Source organism: Ovis aries, chromosome 6 (assembly GCF_016772045.2).
Source record: "Ovis aries strain OAR_USU_Benz2616 breed Rambouillet chromosome 6, ARS-UI_Ramb_v3.0, whole genome shotgun sequence".
Classification (NCBI taxonomy): domain Eukaryota; kingdom Metazoa; phylum Chordata; class Mammalia; order Artiodactyla; family Bovidae; genus Ovis; species Ovis aries.
In genome coordinates this window covers 3,901,813-3,923,204 of record NC_056059.1, presented here as the reverse complement: position 1 = coordinate 3,923,204, position 21,392 = coordinate 3,901,813, and the positions used below count along the sequence as shown (strand labels likewise).

The window sequence follows — 21,392 nt, the reverse complement described above, 5'->3', positions numbered from 1 at the left end:
TTGTGGGCCACACTGGACTGCCTGGCTATATGGCTTTGCCTCAGACAGGAAAGCAAGGTACATTTTGCCTCTGCTTGTCCCATGCACAGATATGTGTGATCAGTTATGTTTCAAGCTCTGAGTCACTGGGAGGACTCTGTAATGCCCATCAGCCGAGCCACATCTCACACACACACACAAGGAAAAAGCTTGCTCAACTGAAACGCTGCTTTGCACACAACTCAGGCAATGGCACCCCACTCCAGTACCCTCGCCTGGAGAATCCCAGGGACAGAGGAGCCTAATGGGCTGCCATCTATGGGGTCGCATAGAGTTGGACACGACTGAAGTGACTTAGCAGCAGCAGCAGATTCCCCTTTATCAAATAGAAAGATAGAGACAGGAAGGAAGGAGGGAAGGAATAAAGAGGGGGAAGGAGGAAGGGAAAAGAAAGAAAAACTCAGAAGGCTTAAGCCAAATTTAATCACAAACCAGTGTCCCTTGCTTTTAAAAGAACAAAAATGATAGCAATACTTAAGCTCTTTACTGCTACTGCTAAGTCGCTTCAGTCGTATCCAACTCTGTGCAACCCCATAGACGGCAGCCCATCAGGCTCCCCCATCCCTGGGATTCTCCAGGCAAGAACACTGGAGTGGGTTGCCATTTCCTTCTTCAATGCATGAAATTTACTTATACCTAATATGACCTGTTTGGTTCTTTGCTGAACTATGAACTAGTACTAGAAATCAGGTGATAACAGGCAAGAAAGAAAAGACTGATACATTAATAAAACAAAGGAGAAACTGATAAAGACAGCTGGAACTGATAAAAGGCAGAAAGAACAAACATCACTGTGGACAAGACTGGATTTAGTGAGTCATCTGTCATCACTACTAAATAATGCTCCTAAGCTTACCTGGAGCCTCAGCCTCACCAAGAGCCAACCCTGCACCCGGGAGCCAGCACCTGCACTTCAGGAGACACTACGCCAAATTCTGTACCTCAGAGCTCTATTCACACAACTAGAATTTAAAGTTGACAGAAGAACCGGGTTCTCCCATGCATGTCTTCCACGCTATTTATTGTCTTGCTGAGGATTTCCAAACATAATTTCAAGAAAGGTTTTACTACCTTAATCATGGAATAAAGAGAGGTGCCAAAATTCTTCCTAAACTCCTTCCTAATGTTATACAGATCAATCTCACTTCTGGAAACCACAACTCTGATGAGGGTATGATCATCTGTTCCAGCTCCCTTTGAAAAAGAAAGAGAGAAACACACATTGTTTAAAAATGTCAATTATAGCATCAAACTCTCCTGAGTTGGGAGAGTCAATAAAGTAAAACAATTAGTAGAATTTAACCACCTGTTTTAAGGGGGGGGGAACCTCAAGGTCTATTCTATAAAACATATTAGAGAGATAATTTAGAAGATTCAAGGCATGCACTTACCTTCATAGCATAGTAGAGGGTTTCTGCAAGGTAGGCAGGTATACTGCGAATGGATTTCACTAAGAAAATAAATAAATATAATGGTCACATGCTATTTTAATGTGAAAAGGACTAAGTAATTAAAATCAAAGGTGCCTCATGCCTATGGCTCTTCTTAAACACAAGTATGAAAGTAACACAGGTGAAAGAGCTGCTCCTTCACAAGCTGCTCTGATTTCCTTGCTACAGAGCATCTCCACAGACAGTGGCTTGAGTTCTCCTCGGAGTTCTAAAGTCTACACAGAAAGGCGTGCGGCACGGGGGCTGCTGCACGGTTTTCACCCCCTTTCTGCTATGACCACCTTTCTGCCGAAGTCTTGGCAGCCTGCGCTGTTAAGCCATAACCTTCTTCATCCCCGTGAATTAAACAAATCTCCTAGAAGTTTTCACTTCAATATATTCAAGCAAACAATGCACACCATTACCCTATGTACTCTGGCAAACCTCAGACCAGCTGCCTAGAATCTTAATCTAGGTATCCCCTCTGTACTCTGTAACATCCAGGATTCACACAGAGCAGTATGAGACTTGCCCGTTTTGGTAGAAACACCCAGAGAAGAGCACCTTTGCTGAACATGTACACATCTACTGTATGTTAGGACTCCTCAGAACCAAGTCCACTAGTTTCAGAAACTATCACACAAAAGTTCCTTAATATTCAAAAACAGGGGATTCCCCGGCGGCCCAGTGGTTAAGACCCCATGCTCTCACTGCCAAAGGCTTGGGCTCAGTCCCTGGTTGGGGAACTAAGATCCCACAAGCTGCATGGTATGGCCAAAAAAAAGAACAGGAACACTTAGTACACAAAAATAACAAATCACTGATTGGAGGCTGTATTTTCTCTTTTCCAATGCTGAAGAAAAACAGCCACTGGTAACTAAACCTGTCATAACTTTTCTGTGCACTCTATTTTGAACAGACCATCTCAAAGATTTCTATTAAAATTCATTAACTACAGATTGAAATGAAAGGCTACTGTTACTGCTGGCTCATGCACACATTGAGCTTATTTTCCAGAAGACAGCCCCAAAACTTCAGCTCAACACCATATACTTGGAACAAACAGCAGACAGGGGTTCACTCCAAACCCGTATGAAAACTGGGACTTACAGCAAACTCACAAACTAGATATTCCCTGGATCTGGAGAGTATGTAATAATGCTACAGTAAAATGCACAAACTCGGCCTCCGATTTTCCACGCTATTGTGAATACTCAGCTAAAATAAAATTCTAAACTATTTACTCAGGTTAATAACCACTACCACATTTTCCATTATAGCAAAGATACTTTTTCTAAATCAGACCCCAACTTCTCAGTGTGCTTCAAAACTGTGACAATGGTATTCTAAAGAAAAAACTCGACAGGTATCAGAAATAACATTTACAAGAAAAATGTTTACCTCTTGAGATAATACTACCCATACTTCAAGTTCACAATGAAATAGTAGTATTTTTAATGGCACTTCAAAGTGATTTCTAAAAAAAAATTCTCTTAGTGTTTCCATAAGATAAAATGAAATAACCAGATATTTCACTTTTTTGCAACATCAAAGCAGATTCTGTATTGGAAATCTAGGAGTTTGCTTCACCCATATGTCATGACTAAGCTCTCCTTTTATATAAAGAAGTTGATGGTTATTTTTTACATATAGCTTCAACTGAATAAAATACTTTAGCTCTTAACACCATGAATACTATACACATTAAAAAATTACTTACCAACAGCAAGGAGAAGCTGTTCCAAATTGCCAGAAGTCTCCCGGTCAATGGTTTCTTCTATTTGAAACCCAGATATAGTCATGTATTTGTCAAACACTAGAAAACATGAAGACAATTTCTTAATCACATAGGAACCACTCTTTCCAGAAAGAAGACATTTACTCTAACCAGGTACTGTCCGACCAAACACAAATTTCCCCTTTATCCTTGCTGACAAACCTTGATTTTGCTCAGAGTCTCAATGTGCCAAGCTCAAAACAACAGATTATAAATGTTCTTTGTTCACTCATTTCCCACTAGTTATACACAATAAGACCCAAAGGTAAATTTGCTGGAGAGGATTCTGAAAAATCTTTCTCTTTCCTTATTAACTAAAAGTAATGAATGAATAGGATTAGTTTACCCTTGTCTTCTTGCTGTGAAAACGTTTGGAGCAACATCAGCCGTCTTGTGACAATGAGGTACGGAGATGAGAAAGAGAACCAGAGCAGAGAACAGCCGAACAGCAAGCAGAAAGAGCCTGGATCCTGCCAAACCAGCCAAGCAACGCCCAACAGAGAGCCGCACCCTAAAGCCACTCTCAGCAGGGTTCCCTGCTACTAGCAACTGAACTCTTACCACCCACTAGAAGGACCAAAGAAAATCCTACCATCTACAGCTCGGTGATGTGTGATTACGAGTAACAGTCTAGTGGCCTATCTTGCTCGTTACCCTGACAGCAAAGAGCAGAACAAGGGTCTCAGGTTTTGTAAAACCTACAATGGCAGCAAAGAGAATTATGAGATTTCCCAAGGTCACCAAAGGAAGAAAAAAACAAACCAGATTCATTCAGTAAAAGCCTGTTATGCATCAGGTATTTTGGCATACTGGCTCTTTACTTTCAAAATTAATCAAAGTACCTGTATCATACACATTTTTATCACTCACCTCTTCTCAAGTGAGATACACTTCGTGTTCCAAAGATGGTGATAAACTTTTCTTCATCCGTTCCCCATTTAAGTTCTCCAGCCTGAAACAAAGCCTATTTAAAAAAATCAACTTCAATTAATAAATTGTTCTCCCATCTCATTTCCAGGTTCTTAATCACACATGTGCTGTATTCCCTGAATATTAATTTGCCTGACTCCTATTTATATTTCAATTCTAATATTTCCTACTCTGAAACTCAGTTCACTAAGTTTGGAGCCGCCTCAAAGCTCACCACTGAACTCTGCTGCAGCAAATTAATGGCACAAAACAACGAAGCCAGACAACAGTGCTAGGATAAATGTACCCACAGTGTCTACCATAACCAGCAATCAACAAGAGCAAAGACATGTGTGGCAGAGAGCTCTGACTGCCTCACTGCTCAGACACCACCCACTTATAGACCAGAAAGAGGTCTGTGATGTGTGTTATGCTTGCTCAGTAGTTGCTTGATGCTGCTGCTAAGTCTGCTAAGTCGCTTCAGTCATGTCCAACTCTCTGCGACCCCATAGACTGCAGCCCATCAGGCTCCCCCACCCCTGAGATTCTCCAGGCAAGAATACTGGAATGGGTTGCTCAACAATATATAATAAACTCCACAGTCTCTTTCAGTTCAGTTCAGTTCAGTCGCTCAGTCATGTCCGACTATTTGCGACCCCATGAATTGCAGCACGCCAGGCCTCCCTGTCCATCACCAACTCCTGGAGTTCACCCAAACTCTCATCCATCGAGTCAGTGATGCCATCCAGCCATCTCATCCTCTGTCGTCCCCTTCTCCTCCTGCTCCCAATCCCTCCCAGCATCAGAGTCTTTTACAATGAGTCAACTCTTCTCATGAGGTGGCCAAAGTACTGGAGTTTCAGCTTTAGCATCATTCCTTCCAAAGAACACCCAGAGCTGATCTCTGTTAGAATGGACTGTTTGGATCTCCTTGCAGTCCAAGGGACTCTCAAGAGTCTTCTCCAACATCACAGTACAAAAGCATCAATTCTTCGGCACTCAGCTTTCTTCACAGTCCAACTCTCGCATCCATACATGACTACTGGAAAAACCATAACCTTGACTAGACGGACCTTAGTCGGCAAAGTAGTGTCTCTGCTTTTGAATATGCTGTCTAGGTTGCTCATAACTTTTCTTCCAAGGAGTAAGCGTCTTTTAATTTCATGGCTGCAATCACCATCTGCAGTGATTTTGGAGCCCCCAAAAATAAAGTCTGATACTGTTTCCACTGTTTCCCCATCTATTTCCCATGAAGTGATGGGACCAGATGCCATGATCTTCGTTTTCTGAATGTTGAGCTTTAAGCAAACTTTTTCACTCTCTTCTTTCACTTTCATCAACAGGCTTTTTAGTTCCTCTTCACTTTCTGCTAAAAGAGTGGTGTCATCTGTTTAAAATGGCCCAATATCCATGGAGCTGTTTTAGCTGAGGGATCCTCTACCTCCTCACTCTCCCGCTTCTCTAAGGGGCTTTTCAGTTCCCCCAAGCAGTGTGATAACCTCCGAATCCCATGAGAAACAGAGGTTTAGGAATCAGAAAAAGACCTGGGCCTTGTATTTATCTGTGTTTGTATTTATTTATCTTAGATGAATCCTTAATCACTTCTTAAGCCTCAGTGTCTTCATCTACACAGGAATACTGTTTCTATAGTTACTGATGGGGATTCTATAGCTTACATGATGAATTCATGGAACAGTGTTAGGCAATCAATAGAAGGAATTCAATAAATATTGATTCCCTTGTCCCTCCTTCCTTTAAGAGCTCAACTTTCTCTCCACAGAAAGTATAAAATAAAGATTTGGTGCGGGAAGAAGTAAAATCAGATCAACATACTAAAAATGTTTTTTAAACAAGTGAATTATCTACAGAATGTTCAATTGCCAGGTGAATGACTCATTGAGGCTTACCAAATTCCTGACATAATAAGAATCTTCTTGATGCCAGCTATCAGCAGAGAAAAAAATTCAAAAGCTTATGAAAGGGCCCTTTAGATGTCTTGGATTACTCTGAATTATGAAATCTGAAGTTCTCATTAGGGCTTCCCTGTGGCTCAGACAGTTAAGAATCTGCCTGCAATGCAGGTGACCGGGGTTCAATCCCTGGGTTGGCAAGATCCTCTGGAGAAGGAAACGGCAACCCACTCCAGTGTTCCTGCCTGGAGAATCCCATGGACAGAGGAGTCTGGCAGGCTACTGTCCATGGGGGGGTCGCACAGAGTCAGATACTGACTGAGTGACTAACACTTTCACTTTCAAGGGATTTACAGGCACACTGCACCTCTTTACAGTGCGTGCTCCAAGCAGAGGAAGCAGAGAAACGGAGGTGAGCATGTCCAGTTCGCACTCCGTGGCCTCACCCTGCAGCAGGGCTCCCATCACACCAGCGGCCCCCCCACCCGCTAACGCAGGCCTCGCTGCAGGCCCCAGAGACGGCTGAAGCTGCTCCTCTCACGGTGCCCACGGGCCCTAAGAAGCAGCCAGGATTCCACTCCTGAGACTCAGAGTGTGACCAGCACGGCTCCTACAGAAGCGCACACAACGCCACAGGGCTCATCTCAACCACTCAAAGCCCTAACGTCGGGGAGTACAAGTGTGCGGGCTGCGTCAGCTTTGGTCCCTCAAGGCCAAGGCGAAGCCTGATCTTTCCCTTCAATCGATTTTGGGGAGGGAGAAGTAAGAGAGAGAAACTAACAGGTAAGAACAGCAAGAGTGTGGTCTAGTGAGAGAGGAGGGGCTTCAGAGGCAGATAAGCTCAGGTGGAAATTCCAGCTCCACTGCGACTCAGTGGGGGGCCACGGGCTTGTTTCTCAAACCCCTGAGCTTCAGCTTCCTCGTTTATAGAAGAGAAATGATGCCCCTATGTTAGAGTTATGCACTGGCTCACCCATTAGTTCTTTACTGAGTGCTAACCCTATGCCCTGGGTGGACACTCAGGTCAACAGGCAGCTTCCAGGTCAGGTGGCACGGCCTTGACAGGAAGCTTGAGATGCTCCCATCTCCCCTGCAAGGAGCACCCAGCACGTCTGGGTGCCGGCACATCTGGGAGTCGCAGGGCGACCTGCAAGGAGCCAATAGGAGGGCTGAGCCCTGAGGAGGAAAGAGGTGATGGAGCGGAGGCAGGGCGGGAGGAGAAAGCTGGAGGCGTAAGAAAGCGAGAGACAGATGACAAAACCACATTTAGGGGCCTGAACTTTATCCTGCAGACACTCAGCTCCACTGAAGGTTTTTAAGGTTTTAAACAAAGATGGGACACAACAGGTTTGCGTTTTATAAGGGATAATGAGGAAAACGTCAAATACTTCACAGACATCCCCCCGCACACATTCACTTCCTCTCCTTTTCCTTCTCCAGCCACACACAGAGATGACAGCATCCTAACACCATAACGATATCAACCCAATTTAGAGTAACGTTCTCCTCTTTTCTATTAACAAAGTCAGATCACACATCCAAAGGCTGCTTCACAGTGAACAGTCAACTGGAGGAGTGAATATAGCTTTTTCTCTTTCAATGGTGAATATCTAACAATCAAAATTTTATATTTTATTACAGGCATACCTCTTTATTGCATGCTTTACAGATATTTCATTTTTCACAAATTGAAGGTTTGTAAGCAACCCTGAGTCAGGGCAAGTTTACCAGAACCATTTCTCCAACAATATTTGCCCACTTTTGTCTCTCTGGGCCACATTTTGGTAATTCTCACGACATTTTAAAACTGTTTCATTATTATTATGTTTGTCATGGTGATGTGTGATCAGTGATCTTTGATGTTACTATGTAGTTGTTTTGGCATTTTTTTAACAATGAAGTATTTTTATTTAGGGCTTTCCAGGTGGCACAGTAGTACAGAATCTGCCTACCAACGCAGGAAACACAGGTTCAATCCCTGGGTTGAGAAGATCCCCTGGAGAAGGGAATGGCAACCCACTCCAGTATCCTTGTCTGGAGAATCCCATGGACAGAGGAGCCTGGCAGGCTACAGTCCATTGGTTCGAAATGAGTTGAACACAACTTTGCAGCTGAGCTCGAGCACTGTTCATTTAAGGGAGATACAGTTTTTAGATAAAATGCTACTGCACACTTACTGAAGCATTGTGTAAACATAACTTTTATTTGCACTGAGAAACCAGGACAATTTCTGTGACTTGCTTTATTCTGATAGTCACTTTAGGGTGGTGGTCCAGAACCAAACCCACACTATCTCCGAGGTAAGCCTACATGGGAAACGTGACCGGAGAGACAGGACTCTGGTATGTGCTTCTAGGAACCCAAGTAATTCCTTTATTAACATTTTCCAGTTTTCAGGTCTCGTGTTTCAAATTTCCCAACACTTATTTCCTACATTTGACTACTTTACAAACCACATTCAGACTACAATGGGATTTAAAAGCAACTTAGGTATAAAAATTTCATTAGGGAGTAGCTAAAGAGCAACTGATGAAAGGACAATTCCATTTACAATTCTATCAAGGAAAAGGAGATGGAACCTTCAAATACTACAATAACGTGTCATCTCTTATGTAATAAAACACCATGTATCACTAAAATACTTTATTTTTTCTTGTTTGCCCTTTCCTGCCAAGAAACTGACTGCCACATTGCCAGTAGCATTCATAACACCTGGTTTTCCTGTAAAATTATCTATTTTGGGAGTGTTCCATAATCTAAAGAAAAGTAATACATCCAGGAGGAATTCAATATTTATATGCAATTTAATTTTTTCTGTTTCAGCTTTGGGATAAAATATCTTGTTGGCCAGATCAAAATGAGCGACACTAACTTACATGTGTCTTGTGATTTGTAAATAACTAATTAGGTTACTTTTAGATGCTATTATAAGACGTTATGGAGAAGGCAATGGCACCCCACTCCAGTACTCTTGCCTGGGAAATCCCATGGACACAGGAGCCTGGTAGGCTACAGTCCACGGGATTGCAAGAGTCAGACTCCACTGAGCCACTTCCCTTTCACTTTTCACTTTCATGCACTGGAGAAGGTAATGGCAACCCACTCCAGTGTTCATGCCTGCAGAATCCCAGGGACGGGGGCTGCCGTCTATGGAGTCACACAGAGTCGGACATGACTGAAGTGACTTAGCAGGTAGCATAAGACGTTATGGTTTTCCATTAGCATGGTTTTCTTTTATGTCATAATAAAGTCATCACCTAAGTCTCACTTACCTGAGCATCTTGTTCAACCTGTGCTTCATCAATTCTAGCGTCAGGGTCTCTATTAGCCTAGAAGAGATATGTCATATTATTGGATGACATGAGCATTTTCATTCAAAAAAAAAAAAACAACAGCTCCACCAGATGGTTATGCACATAGAGCTTTTTCTCTTAGGAATAATATGCTTTTACTATTTTAGATTATCAAACAAGCACTCTTCAAAACCAACCTAACCCTTTTGGTTTTAAAATCTATGAATAAAAGAAGATAGTGGTATTAAAAAAAAAGGAAGCAACTATGAGTTAGCTATTAAGAATTCAGGTCAGATATGCTGAAATACAAACACTGGCACCACAGAGCCAGAATCAAGCAAGTACCAGAAATAATTGCAAGAATTTTAAGTGACCTTACTTAACCAATTTCAGACTAGTCCAGCTTTAGATTTTTAGTCAAACCACAAATAGTCTCTAGCCAATACCTGAAGGAGGACCACCAACATCCTCTGGTAGTACCCTGAAGTATCCCCCACCACATCATCTTCCAGGCTCGAGCCATACTCTGCAACAGAATAATGTCACTTATTTACAGCTTCTGTCAACTAGAAAAGGGTATCTTGCTGCATGAATCAAATGGAAGAGACATGAAAGAAGAAATATTTGATTAGCATAATAGTTTATCCTTCTCTGAGTGCTCTACAGACTGAAGGGTAAATGCTTTGAGTGAGAGGCTGGATGAAAACAGTCTCCCAAAAGCATTTGGTTCAAACCTAAATCATGACTTAGTCTTTTAGAAATGCAGTTATGTAGATACTGGATGATGCCGGAAAGCTTCTAAAATATAATCAATCTTAACCTCAAATTTTTGCTTTGCTTTCCTTTCAAGTATTTCACATGATTCATTTCCTAAAGTCTCCCATTCTCTAATATTCTGAACTTTTTTCCTTTGGGAATAGCCTTTCCCTAACAAGATATTTCTCCTCTGCAACAGAGTTATTTCTGAGACAGCAGGGATATTTTTAAATATGTCTTTCCCCCCTCTATTTCCAGCTGTTCAACATAAAACCACAGCAAAGGGGAGAACGAGGATTTGCACAAGTCCAGAGGCACCTTTCACTGTCTCTCTACCAGCTACTATTCAAGGAACAGCTACAGAAGGTACTGCAAGTGAAAGTCTGTCGCTAACGGCGTCTTCCACAATCTCATGGATGATACTGCACCAGGCTCCTCTGTCCACGGAATTCTCCAGGCAGGAATACTGGAGTAGGTTGCCATTTCCTTCTCCGGGGGATCTTCCCAACCCAGGGATCACACCTGCATCTCCTGCACTGGCAGGCAGATGCTTTACCACTGAGCCCACTGAAGGTGTTACTCCAAGGCATTTAAAAACTTCGTTATTTGAAAGGAGACAAACTTGAAAAGCTTGAAACTTCTCCTTCTAGAAGTACAAAAGAGATATATATCTATTTCAATCAGTGGCTCAAATACAAAAACTTTGATGGAATTTTTTGTTCCTTCCTTTACTCCAACACCTATACATATATAATCAACCATCAAATGCTTTTAAATATTTCATCTCTTTCTGATGTATTTGCCTCATACCTCCCATCAACCTAGGCTGAGCCACAATTGGCCAGCTTACCTCCCCCAATACAGCTACCTAATCAGTCTCAAGTCTTCCCCCTCCCTCAATTGTCCCTTTTGTCTCCCCACCATCCATTCAGGAGCTTACAGTGCCTTTGAAGCATGCCCAAGCTTCTATTCTAGCCGTACGAGACCACCTGTAACAGAGGCTGACTGCAGCTGTTCCGTTTAGCCTATCTCCACTGTGGACGTGCATATCCCCCCCACCAGTCAGGTCCTCTCTGTCCCTCAACCCTGTCTCCATACCACGGCACTCAGCGGGTACATGGGGCTGAAAATGCCCACTTCACCCACGCAAAGCCCATCCCGCCTGGAAACCCTGGCTCAGTGTCCGACTGCACTGTGAAGCCTCCCTTTAACACCCAAAGCCACAATGACTTCTCTTCTCTGAGTGAATTCTTGCATTAAACACGTTTTGACCTTTACTAGCCTTTAACTCTTGAAGTTTTTCTAAGTCACGTCAGAAACAGACTGCAAACTCCTTGAGGACAGGAGCACCTTTTGCATCCTTCATGACAGCCAGTCCACTGCTGGACACAGAGCAGGTACACACGAACACAGGGATGGACGGACCACACACAGGTACTATCCTCTTAGGCACCACATCTGCCATCCAGCGGTACAAAGGCTCACTCATCAGTGTCAACATCCCGGGAAAGAGACAGCTGAATATTATACCAGGTAAGAATCAACAGTGATACATATATCCCCTGAGACACATATATCCCCTTTGCTTTAGTGGCTTGGCCCTATCCAACAATAAAAACAGGAGCAGGAAAGGAAAATCCAGCAATTCAAAAGGTCATTATTTAGCTGCCACCGAGTTCACAGTTCTAAGTAGCTGGGTTCCAGTGTCATTTCTAAGATGAACAAACTAATGGCGAGACAGGAACCTGTTTTCCAAGCTGCAGGTGCTAGGCCTGGAGGCCTGCTGACTGAGTTGACAACCTGGATGGTCTGATCCTCCTCAGCCAGGCAGAGGGCAGAGTCCTCTAGGGAAAATATGATGAGAAAAGAACTCTACTTCTACTTTTCATTACATTCTTTTGGTTCCATTAACAGGATATGCTTCAGATCAAATCAAAGATTTTTTTACACACACACACACACACACACACACACAAATTTATTAAAAAAAAGAAAAGTCAAAATGCAGAGCAGTCAAGTACTGTGCTTAGCTAAAACAACATACAAGTACTCAGACATTATCACCTCTGATTTGGGTGAGGTTTCCTTTTCAGTAACTTTTAACTTCTACTAACATAAAGCAATGTTTTTAAGGAAGAAAGAACACTTACATCTTAAATTTAGTGTAAAAGAGACAACCTGTATATTCCTACACTGACTGTAAATCCTGTGTGAAAATAAGCTCCATCCTCATCAGAAGGTTTCTACAAATATTAAAATAGTTACAGGTACAGAAAAAAGGCAGTCTTTTCCTCCTGAAAAAGAAACTACTTTGAATTGTTGCTTATCTGTTTACTCATTCATTCACTCATCGCCTTGTGTACGGCCTACCTCCTGGAACTCTGAAGAACTGCACTTACTTTGGAGAAATGAAACAGTGACCACAGAAACAAAGGGAAATATGATTCAAAACATTTACCTTCTTCATAAACTTGTTTTATGGCTCTCAGTTCTTCAGGTGTCCTTGACGCAATGATTTCTGTCAGGACTTTTTCATCTGTCCCAGCTCCCTGTTTGGAGATTTATTTTTTACAGAATTAAAAAAAAAAAAAAAAAAACCATGCTAATAAGATTAAAAAGAAAGTGATTTTCCCAGAATAGCTGTTATTCAAATTGCAAAAATACAGAAATATTATCCAACATAACATTCACTTCTTGTATATGGGTTCTATTAGTTATAGAAATACAAAATTTCATATTAATTTTCTTTCTGAAGACAATTTTATCATTTTTTGTCTAATAAAAAATGTTTATTGTATGTTATGTGTATATATAATATATAACAGATCACATAAATTTGTAATTTTATCGGTTTAATTCTAAATAGTTTAAAAATGAAACATTTTATGAAACAGGAAATGATAAAAATAGTAAAATATTAAAATGAAAAATTTACATAAATTTACACAGATGAACACTGACACTTAAGTCATATACCTCAAAGCATAAGCAGTTCTGCCCTCAAATTAAGTGCTCTATGGATCAGAGGGAAATTCTATAATGAAGGTAACAATAAATGTACCATGGCTTAGCTATTAGCAACCAGTTATTGGATCAGTATAAAGGAACCGGCACTTGCTATCTGTAGTTCTGAAGAGTAACTGTAGTTTGTTCTCCTTCCTGGTAAAAGTCTTAACTACATTGCTAAACTAGAAGATACAAGCAATGACGCAGCTGAACTTAATTTTAAACAATAACATACTGAAGACTTGATTTCTTATATTTCTGTTTCTTTACCAAAAATGAAACACTGAAAAAAACTAGGTTTATGCTCTGGCAAAATTTTAGCTACTGGTAGCTCAGAGGTTAAAGCGTCTGCCTGCAAGGCAGGAGACCTGGGTTCGACCCCTGGGTTGGAAAGATCCCCTGGAGAAGGAAATGGCAAGCCACTCCAGTATTCTTGCCTGGAGAATCTCATGGACTGAGGAGCCTGGTGGGCTATAGTCCACAGGGTCCCAAAGAGTCAGACTGAGCGACTTCACTTTCACTTTCACTAACATTCCAGAAGGCTGAAGAAAGATTTTCTTTATTCCAGAGAATCACTGTAAGAAAATGAAGCAGCATAGAAAGGCTCTAACTTGACAAGCCCTCTCTTCCCTCCACCTGAGCTACATGAGGATCTAGTTGTTAATTTGTTTGCTCATGCAAAACCTAGATACTAAGGGCTGAGCTACTTCCACTCCGGTAAACATAAACAAATGATTCAATGTAGCCATATTTTATACAACATTCCAAACAGGAAGCAAGGAAATACACATTTAGGTTACTTGCTACAATGAAATTATATCAAGCTTACCAGCTGCTTTATTTTAGTATTCAGAAGTACAGAAAAGTACAAAAGGGTACTAGAAAATCTTTATCTCAAAGTCCCAAAGTCCTCTTCACTTAAAAACTTCATCTTTTAAGCTAAAACTATTCACAATATTGTTTCCTAATCAGGTAACTTTCCAAACTACCCACTCCAGTATTCTTGCCTGGAGAATCCCATGGATGGAGAAGCCTGGTGAGCTACAGCCCATGGGGTCACAAAGAGTCAGACACGACTGAGAGACTTCACTTTCACTTTCCAAACTAAAGGACTGAATAACTAATCTGTAACATTTTGAAAACATATCTCAAAATTAGGAAACAAGCATGAAATAAAACATAGAGGTCTGTAAAATATATTAAAAATTAAAAAAAAAACACTATTATTGAGTTAACTATACAAAAGGGTCAAATAATATACATGTCATTTTTTCCCTCCTTTTCTTATTGCCTCCTACAATTCTGTCATTCAAGAAACCCTCAGTGAAATCAGTTTGTTTTAATATAAAAAACACCATCAAGTAATTACCAACACAAAATAATATTGTTCATGACAAGAATGTTCCTTGCACTCATCTTTTTACCTTAAGAGCATGCTTCAGTTCATAGGCATCATAAAGCCGAGAGGGTTTCATCAGAGCCACGATTAATTTTTCAAATTTTCCAGTCAGTTCTGATTTCAGGTCATCCAGAAGGTCCTAGGACACAGAAAATATAAAGTTGTGAACCAGGCAGAAATTTTAAGGAGACTCTTCTTATACATGAACAACAGCCCTCTGCACTAATGAATTCTTTACATTGCTATCTCCAAGTAAGATGAATGAGATAAACAATACCCTACAGCCTTGCATGATGTACTTTTGATATCTGACCTACCATGTGAGCAAAGACACTCATGTGTCAAGGTATTTGTTTTTAAGATGTTTTTCTTACTTTCAGAGATTTTAAAAACTATTTTTAAAGTAAGCTAAAAATATTTTTAAAATACTGTTCTGAGAACCATGTCTATTGCAAAAAAAATACCCCCCCCCCCACCAAAAATCATAAATGCATTTTTACAAGGAATACAATTTGGCCTATTGAATCTAAACAAAACAATGTTTTCTCTTCTCTCTATATCTAATAATATTATAATATACAACATGCTATGTTCTAATACAGAATATGTTCTAAAACATAATGGATTATGTATTTCAGAACATAACAGATTATGTTCATTACTATGTCCCTGACTACTGCAGGACAGTTGCTACTATGGAGAACTTATCTGTGTAATTTCAAAGATACAAGCAGTACTTCGCACCCATTTCAGTTTCAGGACACAGGTAAACAGAACTTGTGTTTAAAATTCTTTTCTTCCCCTTTTTATTTGTTTCTCGAAATAATGAACAAAAATTGTCAGAATGACAAAAGTACATTCAGCTTTTCATGTCTGTACTAATTCACTTAGTAACAAATTTAGTTTTGAGTTGTTAATCAAGTAAGAACATTTAAACCAATGAATTAAAATTCATTTATTAAAACATCCCTCCAATGGGACCAGACTATGACTGCGCCGTAACAAAACACGCTGCAATACAGGCTTACACCTGGGAGATAATACAGCAATCCTGACTATGGAACACAGAAGGGAAGAGGGCTGTTAGCACCATGAGATCTTTCAGCGATTCATGGTGTCAAGCAAGGAAAATCAACCACATCAAAGGAAGCTGGGTGAGCACCTTAACCAACAGCTCATAACTAAGAAACTAGAAAAGAGAAAAGGGGGAACAGGATGTCAGGATCATAAAATAAATGATATTTACAAACGAATATCAGTAGATTTTCAAACCAGTCTTAAAAGATAAAGCTGCTCTCACAGTTCTACCTTGGGATGAAGTACGGTCTTACCCTGCCAAACAGAGTTTTAAAAGCCACAGCAATTTCCTGGCGCTGAGCATTACTGCGGGATGTCAACAGAGTCAGGATGCTCTCCTCATCCGTGCCTGCAATTACGTTTGAACCATTACACCATGGCTCCCATGCCCCCTCTCTCAAAAACCTTTGTAACCAGATCCCCAGTCACTTCAATTCCTTGCCTCACAAAAAATATTTTATTAAACCATTTATTAAAATGTGAAATTTACAATATGAAAATGTTACTATTTCCAACAATGCTATTTTTGGAAGTATTCCAACTATTTCCCCTAAACATGATAAAGTAGATGCAAAAATTCTTCTCACTTTTTAAAAACTAATGCACCTATTTTTTCTTGAAACAAAAGTTATTCAAATAACACTTCTTCACAAGGCATAACGTGTTGGGAGTTACAGGATATTGAGAAAGGAGAAAAGATAAAGACCCTGGTTTCAAGTTACAAACAATGTAGGGAAAAAAAAAAAATACAAAAATACAAATGATCGCAAGCTAAGGTAGAATGTGACAAGGACCTTAGGAGAGGTCCAGGAGTTACACGGAGGTTCAGAGGAGGTTCTCTAAGCTGATAAGTAGTGGAAGACAGTTTTGGGAAAAGCTTCTTGGAAAAGGTAAATCCCACCCAAAAGAGTCTTACAGGATGAAAAGATTTTGACAGGCTTTGGGCAGTGATATAAAGAAGGGAAACTGGCTTTTAGAATTCAGGAAAAGCTCAGCAGTAGGAAGATGCAGGTCTTTCCTCATCACCAGAGAGCAGCTGGGTCAGGGGACACACCAGGCGGTGATGTGAGCTGGCGAGAAAGTGGGCTGGAACGCCAGGGAAGGCCGTGCAAGGCCAGAAGGCCTGCACTTGGCCCTGCTACAGCAGGAGACCTCATGAGACGTTCAGAAAGCGGAGCGCTGGGGTCAGAGCATCAAGACTGAGAAAGATGTCACATGGACATTAGTGTAGGAGGAGCCTGAGGATGAGGGGAGCAGTTATCTGCGGGAATTCCCACGGTGAGAGGTTTCCAAAAGGGCAAAAAAAAAAAAAAAGGAAAAAAAAAAAAAAAACAGCAAAAGAGAAGACAGTGAGATGTAAGACACTTACAGAACCAGATATCTGATCAGACACTGAGAGCAAAAGGCTACACATCTCATCACCCTCAGATATGTCTGCTTGTCTACTCAATCAGCTACTGTGCAGGTAAAGCTGAAAAGCTAAAAACATAAAGAGGCTGAATTTAACTCCTGTCCAGTTCTACAGACTGAATATTGATGGTTAGTCATTATTTTTGTTATCTTAATTACCTATTCCTTCTATGTACATTCAGCTCAAAACATTCTAAAATTAGTCTTACTGTAAAACAAGACTTTTTGTTCAGAAAAACAAGTGTCACATTTTTTTTAGAACAAAAAGAAAGCTGAATTTACCCAGGCCTTTCATGGCCTTCCGGAGAGTTTCTGCATCGGCCCGCTCATTGAATCCAGGGAAGTCAGTCACGGTGCCTCTGAGAACCTGGCTCGGGAACATTTTTTATTATTAACAGCATGACTAAGACCACAAACAGCATAAGTTTCCTCTATATCATGTTCAGACTTTACATTAATTTAGTAAGATACATAGCTTCATTTGAAATGGGAAATACACCATTACAACGTGGATCAGCAGTGCATGGATTCAGTCAGTGCATGGATTCAGCACACGCGCTCTCTGGGCCCACCTGCACTCCCAGGAGTGGGAAGGCTGCTGTCCTGCCTGCAGGCACCGCCCCAGTGAGCAAGCCCCACCAGCATGTCCTGGTTCATGGAGGGCGCCTCCTTACAGGCTTGTTTCCCATTCAGTCTCTCATCACTCTGATTTGCATGCATGCTCAGCCTGTATTAGAATTTGATGCCTTACCCTAAGCGCTCAACTCTAAGCGATGCTTTTAATACATCTAGTCCTATCTCTCAGGGATTTGAAGGTTCGGCAAAACCTGAAAAGATACTCAGTTGCTCATGTGCCCGAAGAATACAAATTTCTGAATTTAGAGTTGTATAAAGATATATTAGAATTATCAGAATATTCTACTTATAAGATTTCCTATTTTATCATATATAGTACCTTTAATCATCCAAGTATTTTAATATTTTAAAAAATGTTTATAATATCAATAGATCTTTAGAATCCAAAGGCTTTACTAATCCCGAGCCATAAATTTTTATCTTGTGATAAAAGGAGGCTCCCAGGATTTATTTTTACTAATAAATGTTCCTGAAGTACCTCACAACTCCTGGCAAGGTTCCATGTAAAACTGAGAAATAAACAGTTACAAGGAATGGAGGTTGAGAATGCTTGTCTGGTTTATAATCACTTGTGTTTTATGATGAAGGCATGGAAGCGCAATCTCCTACAAGGAAAAAAATTCTCTTCTACCTTAACATCCAATTGCTGCATTTGCCAACAATATCATAACACCAACCAATGAAACAAACAAAAAAAAGATGACAAAAAAAAGAGCACTATCCTTGGGGAAGAACTTCCATGGGACACAGCACCAGAGGTCAGCTCAGTGACCTCTCTTCAGTGGACTGAATTACCCCTCCGGAAGTAGCACTTGAGATTCAGGAGACAGATTTTCTCCTTGACCAAACTTTAGACAGAAACCTCAGAGCCTTCTTTTTGACAAGTCCAGCTGCACAAGTCCAGCCTGCCAAGCCCAGCTGCACAAGAATCTTGCTGAGTCAGTTTACAGAGAATCCCCCCAATACTTAGTAACTATTCAAGTTCCTCCTCTTCCATCTTTGACAAATGAATCTGTGGACTGCCTTTAGCACGAATCCTATTCAGTTCAGTTCAGTCACTCAGTCATGTCCAACTCTATGCCACCCCATGAATTGCAGCACGCCAGGCCTCCCTGTCCATCACCAACTCCCGGAGTCCACCCAAAGTCACGTCCATCGAGTCAGTGATGCCATCCAGCCATCTCATCCTCGGTCGTCCCCTTCTCCTCCTGCCCCCAATCCCTCCCAGCATCAGAGTCTTTTCCAATGAGTCAACTCTTCTCATGAGGTGGCCAACGTACTGGAGTTTCAGCTTTAGCATCATTCCTTCCAAAGAACACTCAGGACTGATCTCCTTTAGAATGGACTGGTTGCATCTCCTTGCAGTCCAAGGGACTCTCAAGAGTCTTCTCCAACACCACAGTTCAAAAGCATCAATTCTTCAGTGCTCAGCTTTCTTCACAGTCCAACTCCCACATCCATACATGACCACTGGAAAAACCATAGCCTTGACTAGATGGACCTTAGTCGGCAAAGTAATGTCTCTGCTTTTGACTATGCTATCTAGGTTGGTCATAACTTCTCTTCCAAGGAGTAAGCGTCTTTTAATTTAATCCTATTAGGCCAGTTCAAAAAGAACCTCTCTGCCCTTGATGTCTCCTCTCAGTAACTCCCCACCTATGGGCACCCTCAGTCTGCTCAATGGTTATACATCCCCAGCTGCCTTTGCTCCATTTGCACTTGAACCCAATCTCTTCTACTGAAATAGTCATGACCCTTACTGCAATAGTCTTGAAATTCTTCCTTACATTTTAACAACTGTGAGAATAAATTTTTAACAGTAGTTTCCTCTCATTCAAAGAAAGAAGAAAGATTCTTCTTTCCTCTAAACAGTTAGCCTTGAGAGAACCTACAGGAAGACCTTAGGGCTATAAAGATGTGGCCAAAAGTACAAAATCCCAGGGAAGAGATGTTTCTCAGTTTGATCTCCCAACCCAGACTACTGACTGGCAGCAACTTTCATCCCCACCCCTACCTTCTCCTCACACGTGGAAAACAATAATTTGTGGACCTGGCTTGACCACGTAGGGATGAGAAAACTCCCCTGCCCACCCTGGAGGAGGAGCTGATGACGGAAACATGATGTCTACTCAAGGAAGACAAAGAAGTCTTCTCCCTCTCCCCACTTTTCCTTTGATTATAAAACTGCAGCCCAGTAAACTCTCGGCATGGCATTTCTCCCCCATCCACTTGTAAGCCTCACAAGCGTCCTATTCTAAGAAATCACTTATCTATCACTTTACCTCTTACTGAATTCTCTTCTGCACTGAGACATAAAGGACTATGGTACCCGAGCTCTTCAGACCCCATAAATGACACAGGATGCTTTCTTTCCCGAATACCTTGCCCTACGTATCTCTCCATCTGGCTGTTCCTGAGTTGTATCCTTTTATAATCAACCAGTGATCTAGTAAGTAAAGTGTTTTTTTGAGTTCTATAAGCCAATGATGCAGCCACTGGAAACTCCAATCAGTCAGTCGGAAGCACAGGTGACAATCGGGACTTGCAACTAGCATCTGAAATGGCTGGATACCAGAGGCTTCAAACGGTTCAACGTGATTAAAACAAGAACATTAGGTTGGGAGAAAAACCACTAAGATCTGAGGCAACGGGCCCTTCAAAATTAGCATGGGTTAGGAAACTTATTTCTCTCAAGTCCAACTGCAATTTCTGTTTAGTAAGACCACTTCAAATCGGTGAGAAAGATACCATCAACATCATCACAAAAACGAATAAATGCCATGGGATTTCTCAGTGTGAGAACTTGAATGACTCAGTTCACCTGTCTGCTTATTTATTCATTCAAAACCATTTTCTGAATGGCTTCCTCATGCCACTCATCACTAGGAAAAGTCATGATCCCCTAAGAGAAAATGACAGACATGTAAATAATCAAGTGCAATAGAGTATATTCACACGGAAGTTCCATTAGGGTGATGTGAGCACACGAAGGAGGGACTAAGATGGGAAAAGCGGGAAGAAAAGAAATCAGAAAACCTTCCCCATAGCAAGGGACAGTTAAGGAGTTTGGGATAGACGTGTGCACATTGCTATATTTAAAACGGATCAACCTACTATATAGCACAGCAAACTGCTCAATTTTATGTGGCAGCCTGGATGGGAGGCGACTTTGGGGGGAGAATAGATACATGTATATGTATGGCTGAGCCCCTTCACTGTTCACCTGAAATTATCACAACATTCTTAATTGGCTATATACCAATATAAAATAAAAAGTTCGAAATGTGTCAAAAATAAAGAAAGAGAAACTTCCCCCCAGTGTCTGAAGAGATGCCTGTGATTTTGCCAGGCAAGCTCAGGAAAACAGCGAAGGGCAGGCAGGTATTTCAAGGGGCATACAGATGTGAGAGAAGGAACCCACGTGGCATTTTGGACAAGGGGTTAAGCGTTTCAACAGCCTGGAACAAGCAGGAAGACTGGAGAGAAACACAAAGAAGGGAAAGGTCGTCACCACAGAGGGAAAAGGAAGGCTGGAAGCCACAAAGCCAGACTTCCCCGGATGGCAAGGGAAGCCCCTGGAGGGCATTTCAGCAACAGGGAAGAACAAAGCTGACTCCGCAGGGCAGCAGCGGGGAGAACAGGACAGAACTGTGCATGAGTGGAGACAGAAGGACTGGCTTAAAAACGACTAAACAGAAGAAGCTTAAAACAGACCTGATCAAAGTCAGGAGCAGGAGAAATGGAAAGGGC

At 41.3% G+C, this 21,392-nt stretch overlaps 1 protein-coding gene across 1 annotated transcript in view; it reads right to left on the bottom strand.

Moving 5' to 3' along the window:
* ANXA5 (annexin A5) overlaps nucleotides 1-21,392 on the bottom strand; it is a 32,336-nt gene that overhangs the window by 1,501 nt on the left and 9,443 nt on the right. The window contains exons 3-12 of the mRNA XM_012179394.5: nucleotides 17,289-17,373; nucleotides 15,851-15,945; nucleotides 14,545-14,658; nucleotides 12,573-12,663; nucleotides 9,805-9,884; nucleotides 9,338-9,394; nucleotides 4,117-4,210; nucleotides 3,190-3,285; nucleotides 1,431-1,489; nucleotides 1,111-1,233 (exon numbers count right to left, since the gene is read on the bottom strand). Coding sequence (XP_012034784.2) covers nucleotides 1,111-1,233; nucleotides 1,431-1,489; nucleotides 3,190-3,285; nucleotides 4,117-4,210; nucleotides 9,338-9,394; nucleotides 9,805-9,884; nucleotides 12,573-12,663; nucleotides 14,545-14,658; nucleotides 15,851-15,945; nucleotides 17,289-17,373 — 894 coding nt within the window. The remainder of the gene's footprint in view (nucleotides 1-1,110; nucleotides 1,234-1,430; nucleotides 1,490-3,189; nucleotides 3,286-4,116; nucleotides 4,211-9,337; nucleotides 9,395-9,804; nucleotides 9,885-12,572; nucleotides 12,664-14,544; nucleotides 14,659-15,850; nucleotides 15,946-17,288; nucleotides 17,374-21,392) is intronic.